Source organism: Neovison vison, chromosome 8, assembly GCF_020171115.1.
Source record: "Neovison vison isolate M4711 chromosome 8, ASM_NN_V1, whole genome shotgun sequence".
NCBI classification, from domain to species: Eukaryota; Metazoa; Chordata; class Mammalia; order Carnivora; family Mustelidae; genus Neogale; species Neogale vison.
Window position 1 is genome coordinate 70,299,546 of NC_058098.1, and position 14,071 is coordinate 70,313,616.

Consider the following 14,071-nt stretch of genomic DNA (forward strand, 5'->3'; position numbering starts at 1 on the left):
AGAATTAGCCAACTTGAAGACAGATCAGTAGAGATTATATAAACTGAAGAAAGAAAGAAAAAGAGAAAGAAAAAAAGAAGAAAAATGAACAGAATCTCATAGAAATTTGGGATACCGTTAAGAATAACATCAGAAATATACAGGGAATACAAGAAGAAGAGAGAAAGGTAAAAACAACAACAACAATGACAAAAGCAATACAAAAAAAAAATTAAAAAAGAAAAAAAAGACTGAATACTTCCCAAAGTTACTGAAAACCAGTAACCTACACATCTAGAAAGCAAAGCCCATCAACAGACACATCACAATAAAAATGATAAAAGCCAAACACAAAACAATCTTGAAAACCACAAAAGAAAAATGATTCTTCACTGACAAGGCAACCCTAACCCAAGGAGAACAACAGCTAACTTTTCAGAAGAAATATTGGAGGCCAGAGGTGGTAGGATACCACAAAGCCCTTCAAAACAAAACAAAAACCCTGTCAACAAAACAAAACAAAAACCTAAGTCCAGCAGAGGTGTATTTCAAAAATGAAGGTTGAAATACACATATCCCAAGATAAACAAAAACTGAAAGGATTTATTGCTAGCAGGCGTTCGTTCCTTACAAGAAATACTTAAGGAAATCATTAAGCTGAAAGCAAGTAATCCTAGACAGCAATTTAAATCCACATAATGAGCACCAGTGATTATGTAATTATAATAGACGCTATTAATGCACACTTTTTCTTTCTCTTCAATTATTTAAAAATAGTATAAAACGATATGCATATAAGTATCACCAAGTCTGTAACACATGGAAATGTAATATATTTGCCAATAACAGAACAAAGGAGATAGGTGAGAATAAAGCTGCAATGTGCTAAGGAAATAACAGATGGTAAAATAATAACAATGTATTGTTGGGTTTATAATATTGACAGATGTAAAGCATAAAACAATAACAACACAAAAAGTGGGGGGTGACAGCACTAAACAGAGGTAACATTTCTATATATTACTGCAATTAATGTAGCATAAATCTGAAGCTGATTCTGATAGGCTGTGATGTAAATGATAAAGCCTGGAACAACCACTAAAATACACTCAAAAAATAGTGAAAAAAGTCATTAATGAAATTAAAATGCTACATTAGAAAATATTCAATCAATGCAAAAAAAAAGTATAGAAGAGGAAGAAAAAGATATGAGACATATAAAAAACAAAATGATGGTAGATATAAATCAAACTATATCAGTAACAGGAAGAATGGATGGATAACAGTCTGAGCAAAAGGTAGACCTCTTCAGACTAGATCCAGAAAATCATGATCAAACTATAGATTGTTGAGAGGAGTCAAACTGTAGATTTAAAGACAAATAGATTAAAGTCAAAGAACAGAATAAAGCATAAGATACAAGTAGAAGCCACAGAAAAGCTGGAATGGCTATATACTGATACAACAGACAAAACAGATGTTCAAACAAAAATGTTACTAGAGATAAACAGGGAATATTCAATAATAATTAATAGAAAATAAATATAAAAATATTTTAAAATAAAAAATACATGTACCCAATAACAGAACACCAAAATACATGAAGCAAAAAAGACAAAACTGAAGAGAGAAATAGATAATTCTATAGCAATAGTTGGAGTCTTCAATTCTCTACTTTCAATAATGGACAGAACAACTAGAGAGAAGGTCAACAAGGAAACGGAAGGCTTGAAGAGCACTATTACTCCAGCAGGACCTGACAGACATCTACAGGACACTCCATCTTACAACAACAGCATATAGCGTCTCAAGTGCACATGCAACATTCTCAAGGATAGAACATAAACTAGGTTATTTTTTAAAATCTAAATAAATTTAAAAAGCATAGAAATAATATAAAGTATGTCTTCTGACCACAATGAAATGGAATTAGGAACCAATAACAGAAAAATCTGGGATATTCACAAATCTGAGAAAATTAACACTCTCCTAAACAACCAACCAGTAAAAGAAAAAAGTAAGAAATCAGAATACACTTTGAAATGCTTGAAAGTCAAGACAGAACACACCAAAATATGGCATGCAACTAAAGCAGTGTCTAGAGGGAAGTTTACAGCTGTAAATACCCATATTATGAAAGAAAAGAGATTTCAAATCAATGACCTTGCCTTCTAGAGAAACCTTACCTGCACCAAAAAAAGAAGTGCAAACTAAGCCTAAAAGAAACAGAAGGTAGGAAAATGTCAAGATTAGAGTAGAAAGTAATGAAATATATGATCTCTCTGATATGAGGAATCTGAGAGGCAGGGTGGAGGGTTGTGGGGGGTAGGGAAGGAAAAAAATGAAAAAAGATGGCATCAGAGAGAGACAAACCATAAGAGACTCTTAATCTCACCAAACAAACTGAGAGTTGCTGGGGGTGAGGGGTGGAGATAGCGTGGCTGGGTTATGGACATTGGGGAGGGTATGTACTATGGTGAGTGCTGTGAAGTGTGTAATCCTGACCACTCACAGACCTGTACCCTGGGGGCAAATAATATAGTAGATGTTAATAAAAATATTTTTTTAAAAAAGTAATGAAATAGAGAGTAGACAGAGAAAATCAAGAAAACAAAAGGTGGTTCTTTGAAAGGTCAACAAAATCAACAAACTTTTAGCTAGTCTGACCAAGGGAAAAAAAAACAAACCCTAAAACTATGAGAGTACTAAAAGAGGGGGCATTCCTACTGATCTCACAAGAACAGGAAGGGCTATAAAGAAATATGATGAACAACTATACACCAATAAACTACATACCTTAAATGAAATGGACAAATTAGTAGAATACAGCCTACAGAAATTCACTGGAGAAGAAATAGAGAATCTGAAAAGAACCATAACAAGTAATAAGATTCTATCAGTCATCAAAAAACTGACAGAATCTTATTACTTGCTGCGGGTCTTTTCACAAAGAAAAGCCCAGGCCCAGATGATGTCAGCGCTGATTCCACCAAACATTTAAAGAACACTTATTTTCCACAAATTCTTCCAAATAGAAAAGAACACTTCCCAAATCTTTCTATGAAATGAGTATCACCCTAATATCAAAAACTGACAAACACAAAATAAGAAAACTACAGACCAATAACCCTTCTGACTATGGATCCAAAATCCCCAACAAATACTAGCAAACCAAATCCGGCAACATCTTAAAAGAATTATATACCATGCCAAGTATTACTTATCCTAAGGATGCAAGGTTAGTTGAACACATACAAATCATTTAATGTAATATATCTTATCAACAGAATACAGAACAACAACAACAAAACAACAACAACAACAACAAAAATCACTCAATAGACACAGGAAATTCATTTGACAAAATTCAACATATTTTCATGATAAAAACACTGAGCAAGCCAGGACTAAAAGGCAACTTCCTTCACCTGAAAAAAAGACATTTACTTAAAAACCACAGCTAATATTCCACTTAAATAAATGTAAAGACTGGCTGCTTTCCCCTTAAGACCAAGACAAGGAGGTCAGCTCTCACATTACTTCTATTTAACACTGAAATGAAGGTTCTAGCCAGAAAAATTAAACAACACAAAGAAAAAACATTCAGACTAGAAAGGAAGAAATAAAATTATTTGTATTCACAGATGGCATGATCTGGTACACAGAAGATCCTAAGGAATCCACTATAAGAATAAATAAGCTTAGGAAGGTTGCAGGATACAAAATCAATATACAGAAATCAATTGTTTCTATACACTTGCAATGAAAACTGACAAAGTTAAGAAAACAACTCCATCCAAAATGCTATCAGAAAGTATAAAATACTTGGGCATAAATTTTTGAAAAGAAGCATAAATCTTAAACTGTGTAAATGTATGCAAAAATTGTTGAAAAAAAAGTAAAGACCTAAATAAATGAAATCCTATGTTTTATGGATTGGAAGACTGAACACTATTAAGATGGTAATGGTACTTAATCTGATCTATAGGTTCAAAGCAATCCCCATCATAATCCCAGTTGACTTCTTTATATACACTGATAGGCAGAAGTTAAAATTCACATGGAACTGCAAGGGACCCAAAATAGCCAAACAATCCTGAAAAAGTATAAACTAACAGAATTTATACTTCCAAACTTCAGAAGTCACTACAATGTAATAAACAAAATGGTGCTGTACTAGAAGGAAGGAATATCAATGGACTAGAACTGAGAGTCCAGAAATAAATCCATACATTTATGATCAACTGATTTTCAACAACAGTGCCTAGACCATTCAATGGGGGTAAACAAACGGCTAGGACCACTGGATAGCTAGATGCAAAGGAATCAAGTTAGACCTTTACTTCATACCGCACACAAAAATTGACCTAAAAATGGATTAAAGGCCAAGACTCTTAGAAGCAAACACAGAGTTTTCATTATTTCCGGTTTGACAATGAACTCTTGGATATGACACCAAAAGCACAAGCAACAACAAAAACAACAAAAATCTGAATTTCACCAAAATTTAAAACTCTTGTGCTTCATAGGGCACGATCCAAGAATGTGACAGACAACCCACAAAATGGGAGAAAATATTTGCCAATCAAGTATCTGCTAAATAAATTATATCCAGAATATATAAAGAACTCTTACAATTTAATAAATAGACTTCAATTTTTTTTAAATAAGCAAAGGATCCAAACTGACAATTTCCCAAAGAATATATGCAAACTGCTAAAAGAATATAAAAAGATGCTAGACATCATTAGTCATCAGAGAAATGCCACTCAAAATCACAATAAAACACTATATCCCGACCACTAGAATGAGAATTGAGAGCTGGATAATATGGGTTGTCAAGAACGTGAAGAAACTGGAACTCTCATATGCTACCAGAAGGAATGCATAATAGTCCGGTTGCTATGAAAAACAGTCTGGGGGCGCCTGGGTGGCTCAGTGGGTTAAGCCGCTGCCTTCGGCTCAGGTCATGATCTCAGGGTCCTGGGATCGAGCCCCACATTGGGCTCTCTGCTCAGCAGGGAGCCTGCTTCCTCCTCTCTCTCTGCCTGCCTCTCTGCCTACTCGTGATATCTGTCTGTCAAATAAATACATAAAATCTTAAAAAGGGAAAAAAAAAAAAAAAGAAAACCAGTCTGGCAGCTCTTCAAATGATTAAATATAGAGTGACTAAATGATCCAGCAATTCCACCCCTAGACAAATACCCAAGAGAAATGAAAACACATGTCCACATACAAACTTGTACATGAATGTTAAATGTTCCTATGAGCAGACGGGTTGCTTGCTCGGTATTCCCCAGTTTCGGGATTGTGCCTGAGCAAAGTAGGAAGTTCCTTAGGAGAACCCCAGCTACAAGTGAGACATGTAATGAATGACTCTGGTCCCACTCTCACAATGTCTGCATACAACTTTCCCAACCTGTCTATTCCACATAATTGGAATTCTGCCTCATTTAATTCTGTATGCTCTGATAAAACTGGTATCCCCAACCTCAAACTCCATCTTCCCTGGCTGGGTTCCTAACATCCTCCCAAACTTATGCCAATCCCATGGACCAGCTCATGTATTCTTCCAAGTGTTAGATGAAGACCTATGAAAACTAGGTTAAGGACCGCACTGTGATTACCAACTAAACCTTGAGAGTCTAGGAGTCTTACATGCCTATGAAACTGAGTGTCTCCTATTTCCAAGGCACAAATATGCTACACTGTTTCAGAGCTTTGTGGCTGCACAAGGACCTCTCTACCTGACATGCCCACTATCTACTACTCTGCCTGGCATCATCTCCCTATTTATTCTTCCTCTGTGAAGTGATTCAAGAATTAGTAGCTTCAGTCTCTGCTCTTCTGGGAAGCAGACCAAGAGCTAAGAGCATAATATCTGGAACCAGCATGACTGAGCTCAAACATCACTTTACCACTTAAATGTACCACCTTGTCAAGTTTCTCAACCACTTTCCCTCAGTTCTCTCATCTAGTGAAAGGGGGTAATTCTTTTTCCCAGGCTTGTTATAAGGATTAACGAAATCATATCTAACATGTAATATGCTTCCCCAGCACTGGGTTATTACTTCTATCTCAATCTATTGATGATATCATATTTGTTTTGTTTACCTGAATCTTCCCCTACCAGTCCCTGAGCCTCTCAAATGTGTTAAGTTTATTATTTCTTTCATATTCATAGCATTTAATGCAGTGCTAGGCAGTACATTAAAGGGCCAATGAGTGAATGAAAAATAAAAACTACTAGCCCAGCAAAGTCAATGATTATGGAAACCATGCTTTCAATATAAAAATCAGACCACATGGTTGATGAGTGTACTAGACCTGACTATCTAAGAGCAGGCCTGCTCTGGAAAATCCAGACTATCTGACTGCCAGAATGATCTAGAAAGAATCCAAATGCTCAGCAGTTAAATCAGTTACATAAACGATAGCATTAAAACACAGAGGACTGAGGCACCTGGGTGGCTCAGTCCATCAAGCATATGCCTTTAACTCGGGTCATGATCCCAGGGGTCTTGGGATTGAGCCCCACGTCAGGTTTCCTGCTCAGCAGAGAGCCTGCTTCTCCCTCTCCTTCTCTCTCTCTCCAATAAATAAAATCCAAAACAAAAACAAAAATAAACAACAACAAAAGCAACCAGGATCTTATATAACCATAACAGGAGTCATCTGTTGACACCTGAAAGAGTCTGGACAAAACACGAAGCAGAAAAACAGAGCAGAATAATATGCATGAAAGAATTACAGAGCTGGTCAAAGAATGATAATCAAAGAGAACAGACTTTATGTGTATCTAATATCACAGAAGGAAAGAATATTTCTATGTTTTAAATTTTGATTCTAAAGACAACTTTTTTAAAGATTTTATTTGTTTATTTGACAGAGAGAAAGTACATGACCACACGCAAGTGGAACAGCAGGCAGAGGGAGAGGGACAGGGAGAAGGAGGCTTCCCACTGAGCAGAGTGACATGGGGCTCAATCCCAGGACACTGGGATCATGACCGGAGCCCAAGACTGTGATCAGCTGACTGAGCCACCCAGGGGCCCCTAAAGACAACTTAATCCAAAAAGAAAATAATGCTTATAATATGCCTTTACACAATAATAATGCCTTTACACAAGAAACAAGATAAGTGGAATAGAGATTCCAAAAGTTTTAATCCCTTACATAAGACGCAGTGAAAAGGATCACATTTCTCCATTACTATAACTCTGAATAGATAAGTTTCCTGATAAGAAAAAATTCCAAATATGCCCCTCACGGTCAATTCTCATATTTCAGTAAGTAAACTTTTAAGGCCAGGCATCTGTTTTGGTCATGTCTGGGACAATCAACAGTTTGATTAAATTAACCAAAGTTCTTCCTAAGTATGTCTTCTCCTTTCCATACAATTAAAAAACGAAATCTAAATTGCATATATTTGTCCACAAAGAATAAAGGTCTTCAGCAAGTTTTTCATTCATTTCTCCCTGAAACAGTTCCTCTCAAAATTACAGCCCAACTCAGAAAAAAAAAAAAAAGAGAGAGAGAGATAGTATACTTGCTCAAAGAACAGATCCTATGCTTTTCCCTTTAATCAGCTTATTTTATACATACGTACTCACACAGCTATATACACATCTACATATATATATACCTATACACAAACCAGAGGAAAATTAAGTAATGAATGCATCTTTTCAGTTATCTTCATATAAGTTACTAAAACAGGACCCCAATAATCTGGAGATGATGACTACTCGAACTTGATTCTAAAAAACCAAATATGTACTTCCATCCTTCTATGCCATCAACTTTCCCTAGATTAACATAGGAATGGGGGCACCTGGTTGGCTCAGTAGACTGACCGTCCTGTTCTTGATTTTTTAGGTCATGATCTCAGGGTTGTGAGACTGAGCTCGAGTCAGGCTCTGTGCTGGGTATGGAGACTGCTTAAGATTTTCTCTCTCTAGGGCGCCTGGGTGGCTCAGTTGATTAAGCAACGCCCTTTGGCTCAGGTCACAGTCCCGGGGTCCCAGGATCAAGTCCCGCATCAGGCTCCCAGCTCCATGGGGAGTCTGCTTCTCCCTCTGACCTTCTCTCCTCTCATGCTCTCTCTCAAATAAATAAATAAAATCTTAAAAAAAAAAAAAAAGGATTTTCTCTCTCTAACGTCTCCCTCTGCCCTTCCCCCATTCTCTGATCTCTCAAATAAATTAAAAAAAAAAAAAAAGAAGCAAAGGCATTATCCCTGAATATCACTTAACAAATAACCTTCCTTAAAAACACAATTCAACAGTCTAAACACAATAAACTTAAAACTGGTTTCCAATTTTGAGTAAGAATTTATCCTCACCCACTTCATACTCTTGCCCAAACAGCAATCTGTCAACACATGTAGTTTAAATCATTAACTACAACAGCACCAAATCATTACTATAATCAGCATGTAAATTTCATGAAGGCGCTGATTGTGTCCTTTTAAGCACTTTAAACAACATCCAGTACAAGGAAGCTTATTAAACATTTATGATGTTTAATAAAAATAAAATGCCAAAACAAAAGTCTTTGTTATTCAGCTTGGCTGCCATGTATAATATAACCACTGATCAGTATCTATTTCTCCAAGAGCAATTATAAGAAATCGAAAACAAACCCCATTCAGATTAGAAATTCTGTCTCCTCTGTCCAAGAATACAGTTTCATTTTTGCATCAGAAAGAAACTAGCAGGCCTCCAGCAGAGAGCATGCAAAATGCAGATTGTTGTGGTGCTTAACCCAAGCATTTATGCATTGTTTACTACTATATTTCATGCACATTTTTGGAGATATTTGCCTTACCTTTCCCATTTTGCCACGTAGTATACCAAGATAAAGTCAGGAACGAAGTGATAAATGCTAAAACAGTAGCTACAGTTCCATTTCGGAGCCTCATCTCATTTCACCATCACACTGGTTCATATGTTTATGATGATAACCAAAACAGTTCTCTTTCTAATCCCGAAGTCAACTGAATCCAGTACTCCTGGCTCGGGGCCAATAAAAACAATCAATAAGAGAGGTTCATTTCAGACGCTCTGCAGAAGGAGCCCAGCAGCAACACCATTCATAATTGCAATTCTGGACTGTCTTCACAGTCGTCATAGGCTGCTGTCTCAGGCTTCTTTCTTCCTGTTCAGGGGAAAAAGAGAAAGGAAAACTTGTTCAATAATGCAAAATACTACTTTCTTCATTTATCACTCACCATTATGAACAAACTTTTGGCTGGGCTAATCCCCAGCTACCAAGATTATACCTGCATCTAAACAATTCATTTAATATACTAGAATCATACGATGTTTCTCCTCCAGAAAAAGAGCTTCAAACTATATTCCCTCCTCCTTGATTCGGTTTTGTCTGCAAAAAAAGAAAGTTATGGCTCATTATTTAAAGGGAGAGGTTGTGGGGCTCATTAAACAAATAGGAAGCCACAGATTTGAAGCTGATTAACTCTGAGGATCACGCAATGGGTCCTACGTAACATAATCATCATACTCCTCCATTTTCCTCTTGCAAAATAATAGTCAATGTTTTAAAAACTGGGAGACTACAACATACAAGCATCAAAAAACCTGGGCTCTAGCTCCAGCAACATCATTATATATAGGACTTCAGGTGTGCCACTGATTTAGGCCTTGCAGTTTCATCCATAAAACAAGCAAACCACCTGGCCTGGCTCCACCTCTAGGACACAAATAATGTTTATAAACCATAGAAAAGTCACAGTGATTATTGCCATTTATCATTATCATAAAAGAAATGTAGTTTTTCGGGTAAGTAACCTGCTCCCAAGGTGTCAACTGGGAATACGAAAAGGCATTTAGGAAACGAAGCAACCCAACCAGAACACTGCAGGACCTAGGGCCTCGTACTGCTTTCACTCAGAAAATCTGAACATCAAATTCAATCAAGTCCTTATGGGTACTTAAGTATACTCACCTAGCATTTAATAGGTTCTCCATAAATGTTAACTGTGTTAAAAAAATAAAAGCAAACCAAACAAACAAACAAAACTGTAGCCAGCCACCGGTTTGGTCTGCACTATGCATAGCCAGTCTCGTTCCCTGGGGGCATGTCAGGCACTCCAAGATGTTCACGGATTCCCAGTGACCTCAAAGGGACCACAAGATGCACTTGGCAACATACTGAGACACACTCTACTGGGGTAAGTTAATGCACTTCCAAAAATGCCTCACAAGCCCCAGGGACAATTCGCTTGGCTACAAAGTATGGCTGATTAAAGTAGCCATCGGTAGGCAATTCAGAAACCACCATGTCAGCTACAGTTGTAAAACTGAACATAGTGACTAGAAATCCCCCCTAGACTAAGGGATAGTACTGATGGTAAGAATGACAGACTCTACAAGGCACTGAGTGTTTCCTATGCAACCACTATATGCTTTAAATCTTCAACAAAACCCTAAGAGGCAGACCTTTTCTTTAACTGAAGTATAATTGACACACAATGTCACATTAGTTTCAGGTAATGAGACAGGCATTATTAAACTGGAGAGAGAACACTAATCTGTAGGACTTCAAAGTTCAAGCGCTTACCTACTGCCCTTTGCCTTTCAAACTAGGCCACCTGCACCTTGTAAGAATGAAGAGAAGGGCAAGGGCCACTCCCAGTCTAGAGAACCTTCCTGAGGTATTAACTTCACCCAACCGTGCGTGAATTTCAAAAATTTTCTCTTCTATAATGAATATGTATTTACTAGGAAATAAGCTGCAAAATTCATAGGAAATTTCTGAGTTTAAATCTAAAACTTTTTTTAAATTTTTTATTTTTTAAAGATTTTGACAGAGATCACAAGTAGGCAGAGAGGCAGGCAGAGAGAGAGGGGGAAGCAGGCTCCCTTCTGAGCAGAGAGCCCGGTGTGGGAGATCCCGGGACCCTGGGATCATGACCTGAGTCGAAGACAGAGGCTTAACCCAGGCGCCCCATAAACCTAAGACTTTAAACAAATTTCTCACTTCCTGTAACCTCTAGCTAAGCACCCCTCCCCCACCACACACACATCCAAGCATGTCTTCTAACACTCCTTGGCCAACAGCTCTCACTGTGGTATCATATTCTGGAAGCACTGAACCCCTCTACTTCCTTGTTTCCTCTTACTATCTGAAAACAAGGAACTCCAAAGATATTCTCAGAAGTTATCACTATTTTCTACAACCAAAGTTATTCATCTTCTATAGTTAAGACAAGTTAACATCAAACACGCTCACATTGATGGTTTAAGATTTTAAAATCTTTGTGGTGAAATCTTACAATTTGTACTGAATTCCTTAACGTGCCTAATATATTGTCTTACATTAATAAGTACCCTAATAATGAGTTCTGATTATAAAAAAGATGTGATAACTCTGTGAATTATATAATACAGAATTACAATCCTGGTGCAACATTATATAAAAATGCATATAACTTTCTGTTGCTACATACTTAGCTGCACCCTACTTCAGGAAGAATTTTGTCCTAGTTAAAGATCTAAAAGTATACAGGTTATTAGAATAAACATCCAATTAATAATTATGGGGAAGTAAAGAAGAAATCATAAAGGATATTTTAAAATAGTTTTATTAAATACAAAAAACGCCCATATGATAAAATTCAGTATTAACACGTAGAGACAGTAAAAGTGAATGACTTCTAAAATCAAAGTAAGCTATAGATATGCTATTAATAATATGCAAAGAATATACCAAATATGAAAAAATTAGATCCAGGAAGCCATTAAGCTCTGGTTTGAAGAAGATACTTATCAATTCTACTAACAAATAAGACCTAAAATTCTGCAGGAGAAATTTAAGAGCACTTTACTCAGTAAGAATGTAGAAGTACATTTTAATTAGGGTTTCCAAACTAATCAAGTATAACTGCACAGTACAACTGAAGACTCCAGACTAAAGCAAAACTAGTGATCTCTATGATCTTCAACCAGGAGAAGCAGTCAGGCTGGACAGCCAAGAGCCCTCTGGACTGACTGACTACCTAAAGCAAGAAATAAATTGTGTCATTATTTTTATCAGTATCCACATTTGCAAAAATTTCAACCTAACACCTTAATACTCTCTGAGATTATCACTTAATGTATCCGAATCTTTAACAATAAAAAATGTGATAGCTAAAACTTTCAATCATCTTCTTCACCCTCCCAAAGACATATGGAACCTCAACTCGAGACCGCAGACTGAAAAACCTGTTTTATTTGACTGCTCTATTGTTTTATTATTGGATACAAAAACCTTCATTTAAAGTGTTTTCTGAACTATTCAATACATTTTATGGCTGAGAACACTTTGCTGAACACTTGGCATATTCCCTCATTATTCCATAGACAGGACAGAAGTGCCTGAAGACTGAAAGGCAGAAGCATGAACTCCATGACGTAAGCTATATAACTTTATACAAATTATGTAAAAATTCATTTTAAATTTATCAAAGGCTTAATACTTTCCACTAACACAGCTTACATAATTTCATTGTCCAGCACGTTTTTGGATTTACAAGTGTGGACTAAAGAATCCCATGCCACGATAAGCTGTTAATAAAACTATTTTTTTTAACATTCAGAAAACGAAAGATAAACCACAAAAGGCATTATCTGATTCTAAATTTAGGTTTTATATTCCACCAAACGACGCTATCATTATCTTTCATGAGAATTCGTCCGAGAGCAAAAGCAGAACAGCAAAATACATGAAAAGCATTAAAAAACATACATTATGTCTGCTTATATTTCGCAATTCGGACTGTAAGCAAATAAACGGGCTCAGGAGAAACACACGCTGCAAGAAATAAAAGCGGGCGCGCAAGTGGTATGACTGCCAGCTCATAAAACACGCCTCAGAGGTGTCACCTGGTACACTTTGTGTGCAATCACCCAGACCCAATCTAAGGGTCCCACTTGCAGCTTCCTCCTTCAGGGCAACTGGGGCCTGGGGGGATGGCGGTGCTCTTTCACACCGGACCCGCACACCTTCACTTTGTAGAAATATTCGCTACGACGGCTGCACACCGCCTCCGCCACGGCGGGAGCACCCCTGCCTCCATGCCCCGCACCTCTTGGCCCCCACCCCACCTGCCCCCGGCCCCGTAAAGGCGCCCACCCCCGGGCCGGTGAGGGCCCTGGGGCGGCCCGGTCCCGCGGACAACTCTCCCTTCCTCCCAGTACCCCCTAATCCCGCACTTTCCTCCACTTTGCCCCGAAGTCGACGAGCCCCGCCGCGCCGGGGAGCGCCGGGAAACGCACCAGGCGCCCTGCCGGCCACAGCTAGAGCGCGCGGCACCGAGGGGCTGTAGCGGCGGCGGCGGTGGCGCGGGGCTGACCCCACGACCAGGGCGCCCCGGCCCGCGCCCCGCCCCGAGGCCCAGCCAGCGGCCCGAGCCGGCCCCGCAGCAGCCGGAGGCGCGAGCTCCCGGTCGGGCCGCGGCGCGGGCAGCTCCGTTACCAGCAGGTGGATCTCCCGCGACCCCGGCGCCTCGGAGCCCGGCAGCCGGCACCGCCCCTCCATCCCGCGCCCCTCCGCGCAGCCGCCCTGAGCCCCCACCTCGAGGCCGCCCGCGCGCCGCCGCCAGCCGCGAGCCGCGAGCCCCTCACCCGCCGCTGGTGCTGCCAGTTCTGCCGCGGCCGCCGCCGAGGCTGCTGTGGCCGCCGCTGCAGCCGCTGCCGCTGCCGGGTGCCCCGCCTCCCCAGCGCGACTCCGCCCCCGCCGCTGGAGCGCCGCGGCCGCCCCGCCCCCCGGCCCCGCCCGCGACCCCACCAGCCATTGGCCGCCGGTGCTGCGCGCCCTCCACTGGGCGCCCCCGCGCGGCAGAGCCGCTCGCGTCAGTGGCCTGCCCGGCTGTCATTTAGGGGCGCCGACTCGCAGCTACATAACTCTCCTGAGATCCCTTTCCTCCCCCCCGGATTTAATGTCACGGCGAGGTCTGGCTCTGCGTCTTGGTCTCCGGTCCCAGGCTCCGAGAGCTTGGCTTCTCCGCGCAGCCGCCCCCCCAACCCCCTGCGCCCCGCCAAGCCACATCTGGCTTTAATCCTCCCCGGCGTGTGCAGAGGCAGCTCAG

The 14,071-nt window shown here is 39.9% G+C and overlaps 1 protein-coding gene across 3 annotated transcripts in view; it reads right to left on the reverse strand.

Annotated features, from left to right (window-relative positions):
• Positions 1-13,645, reverse strand: part of MGAT4A (alpha-1,3-mannosyl-glycoprotein 4-beta-N-acetylglucosaminyltransferase A) — a 124,531-nt gene extending 110,886 nt beyond the window's left edge. For 2 of the 3 annotated variants that reach the window (XM_044263875.1, XM_044263873.1), the window contains exons 1-2: positions 13,608-13,645; positions 8,809-9,138 (exon numbers count right to left, since the gene is read on the reverse strand). In XM_044263875.1, the coding sequence (XP_044119810.1) occupies positions 8,809-8,902 (94 nt within the window). In that variant the 5' untranslated portion in view covers positions 8,903-9,138; positions 13,608-13,645. Of the gene's footprint in view, positions 1-8,808; positions 9,139-13,557; positions 13,576-13,607 lie in introns of those variants that run through there. The other variant, XM_044263874.1, reaches the window with a different exon arrangement.
• Between the last annotated feature and the right edge of the window lie 426 nt (positions 13,646-14,071).